This window comes from Branchiostoma belcheri, unplaced genomic scaffold (assembly GCF_001625305.1).
Source record: "Branchiostoma belcheri isolate BF01 breed outbred unplaced genomic scaffold, Haploidv18h27 scaffold86, whole genome shotgun sequence".
NCBI lineage: Eukaryota > Metazoa > Chordata > Leptocardii > Amphioxiformes > Branchiostomatidae > Branchiostoma > Branchiostoma belcheri.
The window spans coordinates 1,090,378-1,111,052 of record NW_017804531.1 but is presented as its reverse complement, the minus strand read 5'-3'; the positions used below and the strand labels follow the sequence as shown (position 1 = coordinate 1,111,052).

The 20,675-nt window shown below is 39.3% G+C and overlaps 1 protein-coding gene across 1 annotated transcript; it reads right to left on the bottom strand.

The window, feature by feature from the left end:
- Positions 1-1,060: 1,060 nt before the first annotated feature.
- LOC109487175 (protein phosphatase PTC7 homolog) lies at positions 1,061-19,733 on the bottom strand. The gene is made up of 6 exons (XM_019791161.1): positions 19,340-19,733; positions 11,530-11,709; positions 8,151-8,349; positions 7,581-7,704; positions 6,288-6,417; positions 1,061-5,076 (listed from the first exon to the last, which is right to left on the bottom strand). Exons 1-6 carry the CDS (start codon positions 19,551-19,553, stop codon positions 5,018-5,020), a joined length of 906 nt encoding a protein of 301 aa, XP_019646720.1. The 5' UTR covers positions 19,554-19,733; the 3' UTR covers positions 1,061-5,017.
- Between the last annotated feature and the right edge of the window lie 942 nt (positions 19,734-20,675).

Sequence of the window (20,675 nt, the reverse complement as noted above, 5' to 3'; positions counted from 1 at the left end):
AAATAGCAACCATGCGTCGTCAGTGACGTCACGTGTCGTCACACAGTGACGTATGCCCTGCAGCCCAGTGACGCTGTGGCGCGTGATCATGACTGGCGATGACGGAGGTACTAAATAGTAATTTAAAGTTCATTGCAAATACACACAAACAACGTGGTACTGATTTTGTTGGGTTTGACTTCTGCAGTGGGAGACGAATTTTCTTCTATAATATGTTTTTAAGTAGTAAAATTGTTTCTCTTGGTGGGGATAGTGGGAAAGTAAGGGTGCATTTTAGACACGATGGTGAATAATTGTAGCCTCTACCAGGCTTCGGGAAGCGACTGGAAAGGGTAGAAATTAGCCGGAGCTGGTCCGATCAAAGACAATAGTTTGCCTGTACTCTTAGCACGGACCAACTCCCCTGGCATATCGTCTGTCTATTTGGCCAATTTCTACTTTTTTCCAGCCGTCGTTGGTTTTCTTTGCAAAAGCCTCGTTTTCAATCAAGTTCTCTGAGTCATTAACATAATCTATGCCAGAATTTAATTTCATCTATTAATTAACGTGTTGAACATTGTAAGCAGAAAAACTTTTAAAATTTAAATAGTATATCATCTTTTTAATAGCTTTGAAATAAAATTTAGTTGCCTAGAAAGGTAAACAGGAATATGCAACTGATAGTGTATTGTCACCAGCCACAGGAAACAACGTGAGCCCAGAAAGTCGGACCGCACACAGAAAATAAGGTGCCTCAATAGGGTGAAGTTTCCGTACAAGTAATATTGGCAATTTTTTGCAGCCCACACCCTTGATCTGACACGCATTGTCAATACAGGGTGGGGTGGAAAACAAGCAAAGGAAAAACATCATCAGTATATGTTACACATCTGCAATTTTTTCATCTCTAAAAAGGTTATACAAACACTAAGTTCCCATATAAACTCTAAGAGCTCACATATAGAAACTCTTAAGTACTCTAAATATCAAATACTCATAGAAACTCTAAGGTCCCATACAAACTCTAAGTGCTCACAGAAACTCACAATAATTTAGAATTAAAGACACCACAAACACTTGACTATTCACAAAGTTTATTTACAAATCTCTCAATACACAAAAAAATGACAAGCTCCACTCTCCCTATACAGCACCGTTTCATCAATGTTTGTCGTGGAACTTGTCCGCTAGCTTCTTAATTCTACAGTCAGTACAGTTATTATTTATTACCTTGTGGTGGGAAGGTTCAGAAATAAGTACAACACAGCAAAGTAGAGCCAAAGAAACTTGCTCAAAAAGCTGCAGCATAAACTCTTATGGCTGGAATCGTTACCAAGGGTGGGTTCAGGTTCAGAATTTGTAAGTGTTGGGGCTTTTAGCAAAATGTACATGCCAGGAATAACTCTCGTGTAAAAATAAAATTTATGGGGGAGGGGGTGGTGGATCAAACATCCTCGTGACACAACACTAGATGTGGTAGTGTTAGGAGCAGTATTGCACCTAGCCAATCCGTATGAGCCAGTTGTATAAATTTGTATGCAGTATTTTACAAGCCTGATGCCAATGGACACAGCAACATACACAGAACAACATGCCAAATCGTGCTTGGGCCAGCCAAATATATATAATAACCTCTTCAACAGAGCTTTCATGAAAAAGCATAGCTTTTACCCATCCACAGCTCATTTTCAGCTGAAGTTCTAAGTTTTTTTTTGTTATTTTTCACTTCCATGTACCAATTCTTTCACAGGAAAATCTGCTGAACAATACATCACTTCTATGGCCTCATTCCTATAAAAACGACCGCGATCAAGGAGATTTACAAAGGCAAGAATACAGAAGACATAGATGATGCATCAAGCAAAGATGAGAAATGTTTAGGATGAAAACTTTGCAGAAAACACAACAGTGGCATGGTAAGTACAGAGATGAGATGAACATGACAAGATGACAGATGCACATTGACAAAAAACTACTCAATGCCGACACAACGAGAAATCTCCACCAACACTGCTGCTCCTTCTCTCTGCCTCAACATCAAGTAAACCCTTGTCACAAACTCAACTCAACATCTTTTTCTCCCCTCAAGTCATCGTTCATTACCAAGACATTTGTGAAAATCCCAGCTGTTTTCCTGAGGGATTAGATTGCATCTCTCTAGCCTCCTGTGCAGGTCTCTGATAGGGAAGGTGTTTTGATACTTTAAATGCGTTTTTTTGCTAGAGAACTGTATACCACCAGAGAAGGTTATACATGTACTGCCAAAGAAGGTTATACCCACCACAAAATCCATGGTGGGTATAATGTTCTCTGGCAAAGAATCCATTTAACACAGCAAAAAAACTCCAACCCACTCCGAGGCCTGCACAAGAGGCTAGCATCTCTCTGCAGTGCATACATACATGTACAGACACTGCAGTTTGGACACCTCCGCAGTTTGAGTTGTTTCTACATCCACTGCCATCATCATCTTTCATGCCATTTCTGCATCTCTGTTCATCATAAACCACTCTATTCAATCCAGAGAACAAAAGTAGGAAAAACAGCACATTTAAGTCTTCATCCATGAAACAAAGCTGGAGCTTAACGAAAGGACATAACAAATCGCTTTCAGACAGGCTAAAGGAAAGTGACTGTACATCAAGTAACATAGAGATAAAATTCTGAGAGTTTTTTTGTGATACCTTCCTCACCACAAGTATACGTAGCTTACAGTTGGTAGCAGCAAGCTTTGTGAACAGTTGAAATAACATAACAACAATATCTTCCTTCTTAAAAGTCAGACCACCCCCAAAAAGAGCAAACGTTCTTACATGTAAGGTAAAATTTAACATTGAGAAAGCATAAACAATTAGTGTTAGTACTAGTTAGCGTAAACAATGTCTTGGCACCTAAATATCGCCTACAGCTTTGGCCCAGCTTTCATTATATCGTGATTTTCAGAAGCTACTGGCTTTAACCGAGACTAGTCTATATTACATGTACAGAGGCAAACATACATGTACATAAGAAATCACAAAGGCAAACATCTAACTTAGAAAAAGTTGAAATATTTTGAGAATTCCCCGTATAACATCAAGTCTGGTGTAACATGGTCAACATGTTAGTAATAACCTAGGCACAAGTCTCTTCAAGTCCCTGCTACTCTTGCATTGTTAAAGTTCACCCTGCCCTCTACTACACTACACATGCTGATACACTCATGTCCACATAAATATGTTCTTAAAGGTTTCTCAGTTCTTATTATTTACACCTTTTCACATCCTCAACAGCAGCTTGATACTTTTGGTACTGTACAGTGCATATTTAGGCGACAGGATTCTGCCAAAACCTAGGACATGTTTTTGTTGTTTTTTTCTTTTCATTCTTGAGCCCTTTCTACTGGGAAACTTTTCTACAGTATTTCGCCCACTAGTAAAAAGCATACTTTTCTCTATATGGCCTTTTGCGTGCTTACTAAAAAGCTAACCGTGAGTTTATTACAATAACTGTTACATTCAATGCATAAAGGAAGTGGTCAATGGCTTTGACATGTTTCTCTCACAAAGAAATCATTTTTTCATATTTGAAATGTTCGTAACTTTCAGATATAAACTGCTATCAAGATCTTCTTTGAAAAAGCCACATGCCACAACCTGGCCAGTTCCTTAAGCAATGAAAATTAAAACTACCAGAGGAAACTACACAGGAATAAGTACCTAGGAGCATATCACACACACAGTCATGCAACAGATACTTCATACTTTCTCTGTTAATACTCTGCTTCCTCTAATACTGTTTTAGGTTCCCAACACTTTACAGACAAAACTGCAACCACTGTCTTTAACATATTACAATTCTGGCTCTAACACCAACCATCCCTTCAATTAGTACTTAAACTGCTTTGTTTTCTTAACCCTCTCTCTGCTACATACATGTGCTACACATACATGAAAAGCAGGAAGAGGGTTAACTTACAGGAGAGAGAGCTTGCCATGCGAGTATGTATCTGCGATTGACAGGCAGTACTGTTGGATTGATCTTTCTCCAAATTTTTCATTGACGACTGACAAGCTAATATTAGTTTGTCTCAATTAAGCAATGTACAACCCATTTTACATAGTAGAACAGGTTGAAGTGCATACTTTTTCATATGAAATATCCAAGCAAAACTACAGAGTGTAGTTGTATTCAAAACTCCTGGTCTTTGACATACATCCTAGTGTTCTCTGGTTCAAATTCCTGTTCTCACCGTATAAATGAATACTGAACAATTCAGATTTGACAGTTTTAGGTATGTGAAATATACACTGTGAGGGGATGGTTACAAGCAATACCCAAGAAGTCAAGCTGATGCATTCACAAAAACCTTGTCTTAAACTACACATCCTAAATATTTTGTATGCTTGAAAAAGATACCATTATGGTAAAACTTCCCTTCACTTCTGTATATATACAGACATACAGTTAAATGTACAGAAACACAGACGATAGACACTGCAAGTCACTATCTGTAACACTTCCACAGGTCATCAACCTCTGCCCCCCTCCCACACACCATTCTGTATAAGTCAAGGTCAACCAATGTCATCAAGCATTCCATCTACCAATTCACACAAATCTGAGAAAGAACCTCTTCTTTACACAACCAGATATCAACATTAACAGAACTTTCTATTCTAGCCTGGGTGCCGTCCTATTTGTATGCTAGGGCTCCCATACTCCCTTTTGGAGCCAGTATAGGAGCCCTGGCATACATGTACAAATATGATGGCACTCAGGCTATTTCTATTCCTTGATGAACATTATTTCCTTGATGTGTTGTAGCCAGAAAGTGTTCTCTTGCATTGTGTCAAACTAGATATATATTTTCAATTCACTAAGTATTAGATTGGTTCAGTGAAAGTGTATCTGTAAGAAGTGACTGATTTGACCAACCAAGTAATATAACGTAACTCTGAAGAGCTTGCCATACATTTTACCTGTTACAGTTGTTGTGGAATAAAGTTTCACTTTACTGTACATAAGTTACCCCAACTGCCCCCCCCCCACTTCTGTGTTAGTCTGCATACAACGCAACCACTGACAGCAGCACTGTAATGTCGTCTGGTTTTCCTCCTGCAGAAAAAAAAAAGAAGATTTTTTTTAAACCGGCAACTGTTATTTACAACAGATATAAGGATTCAGGTTCTGAATCAACTCCAAAATGCTCATATATGTATTGGTTTGATGAAAGTTTAAATTCATTGTTTGAATTACAATCCAGCCTGGTATGTTGACTTTATAGCTATCGTAGCTTTTGGGGCTATCAGAGGATGCCTAGGCCTGTTTGTATTTTTTTCACTCTTATACATTTTGTACATAAGTTTCTGTAAAAACCAACAAATTAAACTGGTGTGGCCTAAGCAAAAGGAGCAAAATATGCCCGGCATCCACTAACAGCAGTGTCCCAATCTGTAGATGAAAGCATCAATTTGTAACACACATGTACAAGACAATTTGGAGAGAAGCCAGACAAATGAGATCTAACCGTTCCACAAGTCAACTGGGAGCAAAGATAATCTCAAGACTTTGAACAAAGCCTTTGATTAACAGTAACCAGAACTGATATCAAAGGTATATCTGTCAGTATTACACGAGGATTACATCGTTAAGTCCAGAGTGATTTCCCTTCTGTGCTATATAAGAAGATAAAAGTTGTTGACCTCCGAGGCTTGTCAGTGCAACAGCTGCAAGACTCTGTTGCAAATGTCACGGATAAACTGCTACAGATCAGGTTCAAATTTATGGGCTACTGTGTCAAAAAGGGCAAACCAGGTTTTAGCATCTAACAGTGATACGCAGTCAAAAACATCTGTATGTGTATCTGTACAGTCGGTATAACCGCCATTTGGCGTAACACACCAGCTTCTGTATCAGTATAGCCGGTATAACCGCCATTCGGTGTAACACACCAGCTTCTGTATCTGTATAGCCGGTATAACCCCCCTTCGGCGTAACACACCAGCTTCTGTTTCTGTATAGCCAGTATAACCGCCCTCTGGCGTAACACACCAGCTTCTGTATCTGTATAGCCAGTATAACTGCCCTTGGGAGTAAAACCGGCTTCTGTATCTGTATAGCTGGTATAACTGCCATTCGGCGCAACACACCAGCTTCGCAGGCACGTGGCGCGATGGCAGCTGGCTATACTACACCGAACGACCTGTTGTTCCATTAACAAAACTAATGCTTTTCTTTGAAACTACCGTCTCTCTTGCATATCAAATCTCCAAGTTTCTAACATAGATTTGCCTGATAAACCGAAAGAAATTTTTCCATTGACTGACCTTTGACATCTATCCCAGCATGCTGTGCTTCTGTGGCGAAGGGCGACATGTACTCGGGGTCAAAGGCCAGCTCCTGTGCCTGCTCCGCCAGATTCTGTGCTGTTCGCTCGATGTTCTCGTATTTGTGATCCTGAAGAAAACAAGAAAATAGATCAAAGCTGTTGAAGGATTTGCTAAAAAGCTCAAGTATACAGGGGGGAGTCTGAGGTATCTTTTAATGGTGGTTTGTGCAGATATCAAAACGTATTGGTATTGCTGGGCTCGAAGTACTTTTTTTTGCATATCTGCACTGGTGCAGATAACATTGAAAATTACCTGCACCAAGTTTTACTTGCACCATTCAGACTTTGAGAAGTATGGCTACTACAAAATGTTCATAAACCATTGCCATGATTTCCTTCATACTTTCATACAGTATGATACAAACCTATCTTGCCCCTGATATTCTGCACCAATATATCATACCCTAATGTGCTACTAGCATGTACCCTTATAATGGACATTTACTGAGCCAATCTAGTGAGAAACCCTCTTTCCATCAGACACAGTAACACACAGTAACCTGCCTGATTCACAGCTGACAGTGACAGATACTGCCCTGGTATCATCTAGAGATGCACAGCACCAGAGTAATTACATTTCCTCAGCAGCCAGTCAGAGCTAACTCAATGTGTGAATCCCTCGGTTCTAAATTTAGCAGTAATGGCGATTGCTTTGCTACGATTGGGAGCCAAACTAATTCTGATTAGCACTGCTGTCCAGGGAAGATAAATAACTTTGGAAGACTGCCACAAGATTTATGGCTGTTCATCGAGACAATCTTCGCACCTGAGAGACGATTGTGAATGCTTCCTTAATGGGTACAAGCTATAACTTTTCAAGTCTAAGGTACATTTGTAAAGGAACATTTAAGACATTAGTATCGTTTTCCAATATTTTTGGAAACCTTCGGTACTATATATTTGCTAATTTTGCAGTTGCTTTGTACGATTTACAGCATGGTTGAATATTTTTTTTTTTGGAAACTGACGAAAATTCATTCGCACACGGATGTCCATAGAATCAAATCAACATGGCCTAACATTTAAAAAATGGACACAAGATTTAAGACTTTACATCAAGACAATCTTTTATGTTTTCCTGTGAACTTCACACCTGAAAGATACCGACTTTCATGTTCTATAAACCTTCATCAACATCATGATCATCATATCTGGTGAGTTACATACATATCGATGTAGTGAACGTTAAAAAATAGAAACATGTTATAGAAACAGTGTTACAAAGACTCACCCTAAGTTTTGATAGTTCCTTTAAGACCATGGAGTCGGACAGGTTGTCAAACAGGCCGTCTGTTGCCGTGACTATGAGGTCACCCTCCTCCACCAGGAAGGACATAAAGCCAGCTGCCTCAGGGCTGGGGAGGGAAGCAACAGACCAGGTCAACAAAAATGTACAAGTAACTCTCTTTCTCTCACTCTCTATCCGGTCTATTGTCTTTTGTTCCTCATAATGAGGGTTAGACTTTCTTGTACTTTGATGCTGGGGCTTGATGGTAGCTCGCCATGTGCCTCTGTCCTGTGATTCTAGGGCACAGCAGATGTCAATACCCCTGCAAGTTAGAGTTTCAGCAACTTCACCGGCCAACCACACAGTATCAGGTGACACAATCCATGATTCGGAGTTAGTCATACAATGTACATGTACCTCATACAAACTACATCAAAATTGAAACATTATTTACATACAACTTAACACATAACTTTACATTTTAAAACATATCATCATGTGTGCCTATCAACTATCTACATTATGTACCCTGTGCAAAGATACAATAAACAAGGAAGCAAGTTATGTACCAACCTGTCACTGAGCACCAAACCATCCTCCCTGGGTGATGCTAATGACAACTGGAAGGGGGTGTTGAAGTAATGCTGCTGCTCTTCTGATCTATGTACAATTTCTCCTTTCCTCACCACCATGAACCCTGAGTCACCGAGGTTGGCAGAATACAGTGTTCTGCTGGGGCGGTCCAGGATTAGGACACATGCTGTACTGCTACCTGTGAGGAGAAAGTACAGACTGATCAGCATAAAACTGCTTCAATATTTCTGTTCATTTAGTAGTTGTACCCCCAACTTTACCTTGATTATTTGAACCCTTTCCTCAAAGGACAAGAAATAGTCATACCTTTTAAGTACCAGAATTATCAACCAAGAATTGAGGTGTTCTTGTTTTTTTCCTAGAACTATCGCAGAGTGGAACTCACTGCCACCAAATATAGTTGGTGCATCCTTGCTGGATAGCTTTAAACAATGTTTAAAGTTAGATCTTCAAAGGCTAGGTGTAACAGGTTGTTCAGTGTAATATAGCTACCTGCCGCCGCATCGCATGCCTACGGAGCTAGTTATGCCAAAGGGCAGTTATACTTGATATACAGATTCAGATGTCGTTCGATGTAATATAGCTGCTGCTGCGCCACGTGCCTGCAAACATGATGTGTTTGACTAGTACCTAGAAGCAGTTGTACAGGCTATACAGATACAGGTACTGCAGCATTTCTGCCATTACACTTCTTTGAAGTTTGATGAGGACTGAAGTAAAGGAGCCCCAAGTTAGACCCAGACTAACACCAGTGCTAACACGGAGCTTGATCAAAGCGGAAGCCATTGAGACACCCGACATGACCCATTGCCGGCACTTTGTGGCACTCTGGCTGAAGTGGACCCAGGGTGTTTGCTTGATAGTTCAACTGGTCATTTGTCAGCTTGAATCGCCAGTGAAAGCTCTCCAAAAGTGTCAAGTGCTTCATCAACTAGACGTAATTGCCCTTTTTACTGTGCCCGGAGGATTAGAGTATGTTGGAGGAATACGTTTTTACCATTGCAATTTGGTTTGTATGTTTGTGAACAGGGTAGTTAGTGTGAATAGCAATTACTAAATAATAATATTATATAAAAATTCAATACTGGCTTTGCAAAAATATTTTGTTCACATAAGTAAACCAGTGGGAGTTATGCCTTTTTTATGATAATGCAGGCTTAAGAACATAAAATTATGTTTCCTTTTTCCTTGACATACATGTACACAGATTTGGCCTAACAGAAATTGCTATTTGTAATTTATGTAAAGCACTCTGCCTGGCACTGCCAAACTATAATGCCTAGTAATTGTATTCAGTTGTTTGAAAAAACGTTAAGGTTAAATATAAAACTGGCTGATTGCTTTGCAACCATCTTGTAATTACTTAAAAGCTTTACTGTGTACATTTTTCCAAACATGGCCAATATTGACTTTCGGGGCACTATGGCTTGTTTTCTGACAGATGGTTTCCTTGCATTAGTGTGCACCAATTTAATTTCTTGGTTAACGGATTTTTCTAGGAAAATAATGGAGCGGGCGGGCGAAAAAAATAAATAAATAAAAACAGGCCTAGACATCCTATTATGGCCCAAAATGGTACGATAGGAGCTATGAAGTCAACACACCAGGCAGGTTCAAAATTTAAGCAATGAATTTTGAACTTTAAATGATACCACTGCATTGAAAGATGTAATGACTGTAACAAGTAGTAAGAAAAGGACTGTTTTCAACTGGTCAGGGAAAAATATGAGCATTTTGCAGTTGATTCTGAATTTTTATTTTTATTTGCAAATCAGAAAAAAATGAAGCGGCGAATCCGTTAACCAAGAAATTAATTTGGTGTGGCCTTAGTGCACTTCTTTCTTCCAATCCAGGATGTTATCCATCCACTGTCCATAACCAGGAGAAATTTACAGCATATACAGGTTCAATGTGCTGAACAAATTCCTCCACTCTTTTTGGTGACTTGCTAATAAGTTCCAGTACGACCATCAGTAGACCATTAACAACATTCCAGCCAAAAGACCACAGCCCTTTTAGGCTCACTGCCATTTGGGGGAACGGCAAAAGGTTGAGGTCCAAACTTTTCACCTTACAGGCCAAAAGCAGGCACACTAACCCCTAGACTGTTAACACTAGAGGTTACTGACCATTCTTGACTGAGTCAGTGCCCCTTGGTAAATCCACATATACATGTAGCCAAAACATATTGCAATGTAATAGTAATACATTATATACAAGCTGGCCTTATAAGATTCCTTAGCCAGATCTTGGGTATTTCAATGTAAATGGTATAACTGTATCTGTACCTGTATATAGCCAGTATAACCACTCTTCGGCTCAACAAAAGTATTTGACAAACATCCAAACCAACAGTTTTTTTTTTATTCAGATGGCTGCCTCATGCCCCCCACTGGTCACTCTTTTAGAACAGTCCAAATCACCCTGGATGAACACTATACTTGTTGTTGCAACTTAAGAAAATGTTGGCATGTGTGATGATGTACATTTGGCAGCTGTCAGAAAGACCTCTGACATACATTTTGTAATCACTAGCAGGGCATTGACCTTAGGCCTCCTACTCCATAATTACCTATTATTGGACGTTATAAGATTCCTCAGCCAGATCTTGGGTGTTTCAATATAAATGGTATATCTGTATGACTGTATCTGTATCTGTATAGCCGATATAACCGCCTTTGAACATTTACCTCTAAACATAATTTAAAGCTATCTAGTGATGATACCCCTAGTGTACTTGGTGGCAGTGAGTTCCACTCTGACTGATTGAGGTAATTTTCCTAGAACTCTCAATGTTAATTGTATGTTTCAATGTTGCTGGTGTAAGTGGTGATGGTAGGCAGTCTAATGTAGGTGAAAGTGTACGTACAAGGTAATAACAGGCAGAGGCTGTTAATAGCTAAAGCAGAGGAGGCTCCCTTTCCACCATAGATACTCACCTACAATTGGACCTTTACTTTCTAACAACTCGTAATAGCTGGAGAAAGTGGTGATGGTGTGATAGTCTAATGTAGGTGAAAGTGTACATACAAGGCAATTACAGGCATAACACAACTGTTCTATCTGTATCTGTATCTAAGCCGGTATAACCGCCTTTCGGCGTAACACACCAGCTTTGCAGGCATGCAGCGCGGCAGCAGCTAGCTACATTACACCGATCAACTTGTTCCACCTAACCCTTGCCTTGAACATTTAACTCTAGACATTGTTCAAAGCTATCTAATGATAATGCCCCTACTGTACTTGGTGACAGTGAGTTCCACTCTGTGATAGTTTTAGAAAAGAATGAATTCTGGAACACCTCAATCCTGTTGATGCATAGTCAAAGCAGAGGCAGTCCCTGTCCCACCATACTCACCTACAATTGGACCTTTACTTTCTAACAACTCGTAATAGCTGGCTGCGATGAGGCCGATGGGTAACGCGGGTTTGAAGCGTCCTGCCTGCACCAGTCTCTCACAGGTCTTCATGAGTGAACTAGAGAAGAGAGAAGGGTCCACGCCATAGTCTCTCCAACCTCCAACACCGTCAGCTACCCCTGGGGGGATACATAATGCAACAGCTCAGTATTATAGTATATTGGTATCATACAATTGTACATAATAACATAAAATTACTGGTATATATAACTGGTACATGTACATAGTTCAGTATCATACATTTGTAGTATCTATCATTTGCAGCATCAATTGTATATCATAAATTCATAATCATAACATTACTGGTATATACATGTATAACAGTTTAGTTCAGTACATATATAATACAATGGTATATTATTACAGAAAATTACTGGTATCTATTACGGGTATATATAACAGTTCAGTATCATAGTATCATACAATTGTATATCAGAACATATCTATTACTGGTACATTGTAAATGCAACAGTTCAGTATTATATCAAAGTACAATATCGTATATCATAACATAAAATTACTGGTATACATTACAGGGCTAGCCTGGTTACCAAACCTATTATAGCTACCGAGTCCTACATCCTCGGATCCGCAAATGTATACGTAGGACTCGGGAGCTATAATAGGTTTGGTAACCAGACCAGCCCTGTAATGTATACAAGTAATTTTATGTTATGATATACAATTGTGTGATACTATGATACTGGCTATTACAGGGCCACATATCCACAATTTGTATAATGCACTTAACAACTCTACATAATCATGTAATGACATATATCAACGAGAGTAAAATTTTCCAATTGCTCACCTATATATACATATAACAAATTAATAAAAATGAAAACATCACAATTAATCAATGCCTGCTCTAACCTTTGTCCATACATACAAATCTCTGTTATCGATAAACAATTCTTGACTAAACAGTCTACAAGCAAGTATGACTTATGATTGATGCCTTTGAGCTGATTCAACCTTTTATGACCTAATTCTGTATGTCATATTCTCAACATGACTGATATACCTACTGATATACATAAAGTTAAAGCACAGACTTTGGCACATTGGTAAACTGTCAAGAACAGACCTTTTAATTATTCAAGAATATGACTATTTGTCCTACATGTAGACACATTAATAAACTATTTAAGAGCAGACTGATTGAATTATTCAAAAACTTCACACCCAGGTTGGCCTGCAACAGCTTTAACTAAGATACTGAATAAAGAGACTCTTTTTACACAACTAAGTCTTTTATTAACCCAATGTTTTGGTGACCGTCTGTCCCCTTCCTCAGGGCAATTTGCTACTGTATAATAAAATATGCTACCCTGCTGTTATGGTACTGATATATTCATTGTCACTGCAAAGTCAAACCCCAGTTTAATTGCATTTAATCATCACAGTGCAGAACATATAGTCTTGGGACACTGTGCTAAAGGTGACTTTCAGCAAACCCACGGGTGTCAGAAACCTATGAATAGTAATGAAAACAAGGCTTGCATAACTGGCTATAACCAGTCCCTGGAGGGACAAGGGAACATGTACTGTATTCTGTAAAAATGAAAGTGTGCTTTTGATTTTGAACACAATGTCCTAAACTGTGTCCAAGCATCTCTCCTTGCATATGCTAGCTTCAATTTCAATATTTGACAACTGACGGGTGGTAACAGAAATCCTTTTAATATTACGAATAAAATTTTTAAAAAACAATTAGACATTTCATACTCATAGGGAAAAGATTTTCTGTATACCATGTTTGCAATTAAGGAGGTTTAAACCTTGGTGTAATATACCTACTACGTAAAAGCCTTCTCTAGCACACCTTTGTAAAAATACACAAATATTTGAGGACCAAATAGCTGCCACACCCACTTCTTACTGTACAATGGCTAAAATCATTCTTTCGATTCTTTTGCCTTTTTTACATTTTTATCAGTCATGATTCCTGTGCAATTTGCTTTGTAAATATTAATGATTTAGTAAATATTACAGCATAGAAATTTGTCATATTTTTAAACCCCTTCCCAAGAATATTTTGATGGATTTCCAACAGACACAATAGCTCCTTATACCTAATACCAGGTAGCCCGTTATTAATAATTTATGTCTAATGACATACAAAATACCACATTAGATCGTGAATGATGTATTAGTCTGTGTACGTGACCCTTTCCACTACTCTCAAACATTTAACCCCTTGCAAACAAATTAAAGCAAAACACAACAATCATGAAACCTAAGATACCCCTAAGGTTAGGTTTGTTTTGTAGCATTGAGTAGACCTTGTCTGCAGGTTACAATAGATGACGCTATGCGAAACAATGGTTCGTAGATCAGATACTTTACGCAAAACAATGGTTCGTAGATCGTTTTCCATCTGCAAGCTCAGCAGTTGGGGGCTCTCTATTGCAACTGTTTTGTTTGTTGGCGTTATTGACACCCGTTTTTGTTTACTCTGTAACGTTTGTGGGTCAGGGGTGGCAAACGTTCGGGGCACCGTGTTAGACATCAGCTACCAAGTTTGCATTGCAACTTTTATGGGTTTAGAAGAATTGTCTAACTCTAAGCTCAGAGTCTATGGGCATTATGAAAGGTGTAAGAAATTAACCCTATTTTTGCCAACGCCTGTAGTTTGCAGTATGACTTTTGGCACATATATGGGCCCTTAGCAGGGGGAAAGTTAACTATTCAACTTCAGTGGTAGAAATACTTTACTTCAGTGTTCTGCGAGATTGCAGAAATTTTGACACAATTGAACCCCTAGCCTGATTTTTTCAGTCTGCAAATTGTAGGTTGCTTAATTTTTCTTCTGCAATATCAAAAATGTCTCTGCAAAATGCAGACTGCAGATGGGATTTTCGAACAATAAACTTTATCATAAACTGAACCTCACCACTTTCATAGCACCATCTGGTTGTCTGTGGGGAAAAGCATTGAAAATGGAACATGCATTGATCCATCTCAGCCACTTGAGCATATCCAGGCCCACTAAAAGGTTTATAAAATGATGGGAATGTACCGGTCCAGCGATTTTATCACTTAAGCTTTCAGATCTTGTTATCACAACACTGTGTGTCTCCTTCTCATCCAATGTTTGCCGGGGAATATTACGTAATCTTATAAGTCCTACAGGAAATTGCTAACATTTATTACTGTCTGGATAAAAAAAGAAACATTATTTCTTTAGTCCATGTTTGTAAGATGGGAGAGAAAAACTTTTATGAGCCTTAGGGTACGTTGTGTTAATGGAAAACCAGATTTGTGGTGCTTGAAACTGTGACGGACCGTCAAATGCAAAGCCCAAGTCCAATTCCATCTCGGAGCAGTAATGCATGTTAACCTGCTATCACAGATCAGGTGCCCTTTGGTCGTCCTTAAGAGTTCTGTTGAAAAGGACTTGTGATACATACAGATGAAAAGGACATGTGATATATACAGATGAAACATGTACTGGCTAAGGACCACTATCAATCATTCTATTTCCTGTGGGTAGTTAACTTCATGTATCACTTTGATGAACTTCTCTTTGAAATATGGTTCAAGACGACTCCTAGTGTCTCACAAAATATTACCTAGCTCATGTGCATGGCATCACTATCAGAAAAAAACACCAGTTCCAAAATTTGCTTCATCAGAGGAAATTAAGGACCGCTATCTTTCTAGGTAGTTTATGTATCATGTTGGCAAAATTTTCTTTGAAACATGGTGCATAACGATTTCTAGTACATGTATCTCACAAAATATTACCTAGCTCATGAGCATGCCATGGTATCAGAAAAAAACACCAGTTCCAAAAGTTGCTCTATCAGAGGAAATTACGGACCGCTTGGTTCTAAATAGGAGCATGAATCCTGCTGTCTACATCTGACTGAACAGCCCAAACCACCAAACCGTTTCCCACCCAGCCAATAAACCTCAAGGTCTCCCCGACTTTCCTGGGGGTTCAATGTCCTCATAAAGTCCACCGGACGTGACTGGCATTTTCCAGTATGTTGGTATACAGCATACTGTAACTTTGAACTTGTAGATGTTTCTTCAAGTTCTACTCCTTTACAATACGTTACCAGTACTCCAACATAGATCACTACAATTTACAAGTTCATTCTTCAAATAGAAGTCTTTTAACATTAAGCAATATGATCGCAAAAACAGAGAATTATCCAACAGAGAGTTTGTGATCTTAACTGTGAACGTGTACTACCACTAGTATGTGTATCTTTAACTCCTTTACAATATAGAGTTACCAGTAGTCCAACATATAGATAACTACAATTCTCAAGCCTCAAAGGTGCCTCGAAGGTCATCCTTCAAATAGAAGTCTTTTAACATTAAGCAATATGATCGCAAAAATAGACAGCCATCAGCACAAGAGTTTGTGACCCAGTATAAATCAAGTCATGGGTTCAGCTAAAAGGATCGCTGCTAAATGTCAAGTACAAGATCACTTTACACAGCTGATAGCTGGTGTTCAGCTGAAACATGCCCGCTGAAACGTGAACTTGACTCATCATCAAGTGTTCTTCTGACAAAATAAAGGTTAAAATAAATGTCCTGCAAGGGAAAAATGCAGTCATCCAGAAATAACTGCACGCATAATGTCAACTCTCTCACGACCCTTTTCTGTCAGTTCTTCAGAGATGTTGTCATTAACAATGAGACTTCCTTTACCAGTAACAAGTTTGCTACTACTCTCACCTAAGGCTTAAACATTCTTCTGTTGAATGGAACAAAAGGTAGAAAATTGCACCTGGATTTCGAGATAATAGCATGTGTTCTCACTGGCCCCGAAGAGTTGTTGGATAACATTTCAATGAAGGTGACAGTTTAATCTTGGACTACATACTCCAGGGGTTGGGGGTAAATCCAATGATCTTACGTTGGCATCTTAGGTTACCTTCTTGATCTGGCAAGAAAGTAGATTAGGAATGAAGTTATGGAGTCAAGATCCAAGAGGTCACATACTTAAGATTCTGCCCAGTGACACTGAACAATCAAATCACTAGACAGTGCTCAGTAAACCTTCATGCTTCAAGAATACAGAGAACAAAAATGGTACTAACTGTAGAACAGATTCAGGACTGTAACTGCAAGGAATATGTTGACATTTTTATGCTCCTAATCTATCCTTGTTCATCCAGCAAGAAGGGATGTATCAATCAGCACTATTAATATGTATTAATTTTTATTTTTGTTGGCACTGACTGAGCGACTTACGTAGGTACAAGAGTGAAAACATCTGTTTGTACTTTTTGATGGACAAAATATTGGTAAACGAAAAGCATATAATACTATTAATAGTACAGATTGTGACATAACATATAGGAAATAATTCATGTTTCCAAGCCTAGCTTCTTCAAATTCCTGTGATGCACTGTTTTTGAAGAGAGATAATAAATGGCCCTTAAGCACTCAAGAAGGAGAAATAAACACCGTAATGTTCACTGACTCAATCAATTGTGCTTGTATATGAACCTAGTTTATCCTGTGACCTAGAAAAGACTGACCAGTGCATTTTAGTGACTTGTGGCTACATCTAGGCATCATCAATCGTCAAGTGATATTTATAGAAAGAGCAATATAAACAGAGTTGTAACAGTATAATGAACCAATAATGCTTGAATTTGGGTTTGAAAACAGTAATGTACAGAGGTTTGTACTTCACAATCAGAATACCTCTCGTCCTTATGGGAGGATTTATAATTTATTTACAATTACAGTGACAGTTACATGTTGACTTGAGTACAAAATTAGGGCCAACACATGAAAACGTTTACCCAAAAGATTCCTGTTTCAAGACATCTAGCTGTAAAAAAAACCCCTCTATCACGATTTAGCAACACTTCCTGCAGCATACATGTAATAAGCATATCAGTTGCACTAACAGCGTGAGAAAATTTGACGGACATTTGGAATGTGCCCTTCAGCTGTGTCCTCTGGCCACATACCCCCTGCGGAGACTTGTACTTGTAATAGGACAGTCTGGGGTCATGACCCCCATAGGAAATCATTCTGGTGATCAGGGATTGCCTGTTCTGTTATGGTTTTACTGCAAATTGGGAAGAGAAGCGCCTTTAGGGAAAAGACAGTGTTACTAGGTCATTAAATCTTCAGTCCTGTCCCCCATATTAGGCTGTCATTATAGCTTCAGAACTGTCGCTCATATCAGACATATCTATAACATAACAAATGCTTCTACACTTACTGTGAGAGGAAGCAAGCCATATTACTGGTAATAGCCATGTGTGTTTGTAATGACAGATATAACAGACAGCTAGGAGGCCACTTTCAAGTTTGTATCTGTAGACTGTATGAATCATAACAGATATTTTGCCATTGGTGTTTTTACTATGAAAGAAAAGACACATTGTACAAAATGGGGAATCCAAATACAAGATAATCATATCATCAAACTCTTTGCAACAATAGGTCTAGACATCAGGCATACCAACCAGCCATTATGTATTGTTAAGGGAAAGGGTGTGTTCAACTACTTTGAAAGAACACCCAGTGTTTTGTACACATTCCCTTTCTGTACTACATGTTCCCAGTTGGCTACCTCTGGTATAACTTCCATTAGCAAAAGAATGTGCCTTTGGCTGCTTCAACATTACATTTGGGACTGTCACTGTCAGAGATGGGCAGGTATTGTCTCTGGAAGTAGCCAGCTACGGACATACATATGTAATTCGTGATCATTTAAGATTATGGTTCCCAAAGTAGCACCTTGAAAGTTGACCTTAAATCAAAGTTTCTTGAAGTTGTATAAATTTTCTATTCCAGAACAGTTCCATGCAACATACCTTTTTGTTTTGCCTGTTACCTTGCCCTTCTTAAATATTATGTGCTCTTGTTTAACAACGTACTTCAAGCTTGTTTGTCTTTGTGAGAGGACCATAAGAACTACAACTGGTACTTAAGCGTTACCCTGCCTAAAAGTAAAACCCACCTGTCTGCATGCCTTGTGTACACAAACAAGAGACCATAAATCTTTGTTAACCCACTGCATTATTTTTCCTTACAATTAGTTTTAGTATTAGAAAGAGGCCGGGGGCATTTTATATGCATGGTTATGAGACCAGGCCTGTACAATACAAAGGCTCGAACTAGCATTTAGTAACCCTTTGTTTGGTCATCATGCCAAATGTGATACAGTTGGCCCATAGTGACCTGTCCTAGCTGGAGCACATGGGGTCTGACAATAAATCAGGACCTGACAGGGGCAGGCAGTCACTGGGCAGTCAGTGGGGGGGACACAGGTGGACTTTTGACCTCTACAAAATCCTGTGACCTCTGTGTAGTATTCGATCGATAAAAAGGAGATATTTGGACGAGATTTTGTTAGGTTTGATTCCCATATCGATCACAAACGTTACAGTTTGTCCATGACAACAGCTCACTATGGATTTCCTCTAGGCAAAACAAACATCCAGGCGGTCCGAACCGGCAGAACGTTTTTGCTCAAGGCTGTTATGGAACTACTTTACGCCCTCTCTAAAGTGAAAGTGGCCCTATTCCTACATAATTTGATTCTTGGGACTACTACAGTAGTAAGACTGGGGATAATACCCGTGTAAAGTAGTAGAAAAGTCAACAAAACATCAGCTACACGTGCAAGACCACAGTTCGTACCTAACCGGGTCCCGTGGGAATTTAAACCGGAAGGTGATTATGCTTAGCTCTCACGAGGGAGAACTCAAAGCGATCGCTCTTTGTTTAACTCTCAAACCTTCAAATGGTACTTACCTAAGACATCTACGTTTTTATATCTTGCTATAAAGTAGGCGTCGTCGCCGAAAAGTCCCTTCTTGTGTATCGAATTGTTGAAGTCTTTGGAAAAGCCTTGCGCGGTGGACACCAGGCACAGGTCTCTTTTTCTCTTGGTTCGCAGGTCTTGCGTCGTGGCGGGCGAAAGAAGGGCCCTCGTAAGCATGCGACCGTACACGACCACCGACTGCATGCTTCTGTGTCCTCCCGAACTGTTCTCACATGCCTTGAACGACCGCGATGACCGCAACTCCAAACACTGAAGGACGAAAACTCGGTCACAAAGTCGCGGGTTCCGAATCCTGCATTTCTGGCGACGCCATCTTGCCCAGGCCAGTGCGCATGACAGGGTTCCCGTGACGTCACGGATTGCGTAATGGCAACGCCTACTTTGGGATGCCCTTATATGGGCAGCACGTTCTGGCCATCAAAATAATCATCAGCTGATTTCGCATAAAATACAACTCTCCAAGCAGAGGTTTGGGTTTTGGCTTATTTTTGGCGTGTTTTTAGGCTTTTTACCGGGGTTTCTTTTTTTTTTGCACTGGAAGTTTTAGAATCAACCAACCCAAGAAAAAAAATTCCAGTTCAAAAAGAAACCCCACCCCCCAAAAAAGCCTAAAACATGCCAAAAATAAGGCAAAACCCAAACCTCTGCTTGGAGAGTACTAGTAATAAAATACTGCACTTGTGGTGAAGCAAGGAATGTAAATAACCATAGCAACTGACAGAGAAAGGTTTGATCTTGGTGAATGACTCCTTTATCCAGGTTATACACACTAATATTTGTCAAACCAATGTCCTTGGCCAACCCGAGGAGGTTATCTCCATATAACCTCCTTGGTTAACCTCAACATTTACTGTTCAATGTCTATCTTATATTTCAGATATCGATTACATACTCTAAAGGTCATGGACATACCAGCTGAAAGTATAGCCTACAGATTGATAACAATGCAATATGATAGCTTTCCTTTAATAACTGGTGAAAAACCTGGTCCTTCATTCAAAGATTATTATGTTTAGGATGGATAATCATGATGTCCTCTGGATCAAAATCCTTCACTGCAGCTGTAATGCTCTTCTTGTCCACCAGAGGGCCTCACTACACTACTGTTATGTAGTTGCAGATATATCAGGGGGACTAGGTCATGTAATGTATGTAACATCTGTGTCCATAATATCACCAGGGTCCATAATATCCACCTTGAGAAACAGTGCGCTTAAAGATATTTTTACTGCAACATACTTTTGGTATGCACTCCTTCACACATCAAATGTACATACCTAGGGTATGTTGCAGTAAAAATATCTT

Excerpts from the sequence above, each read along its gene's own strand:
- LOC109487175 (XM_019791161.1), bottom strand. The coding sequence starts at position 19,553 with ATGCAGTCGGTGGTCGTGTACGGTCGCATGCTTACGAGGGCCCTTCTT. Across the intron at positions 8,350-11,529 it reads AAGTAAAGGTCCAATTGTAG|GTAGCAGTACAGCATGTGTC; the intron begins GTGAGTATGGTG and ends TTCTCCTCACAG. Across the intron at positions 6,418-7,580 it reads AGGAACTATCAAAACTTAGG|GATCACAAATACGAGAACAT; the intron begins GTGAGTCTTTGT and ends TGTTTTCTTCAG.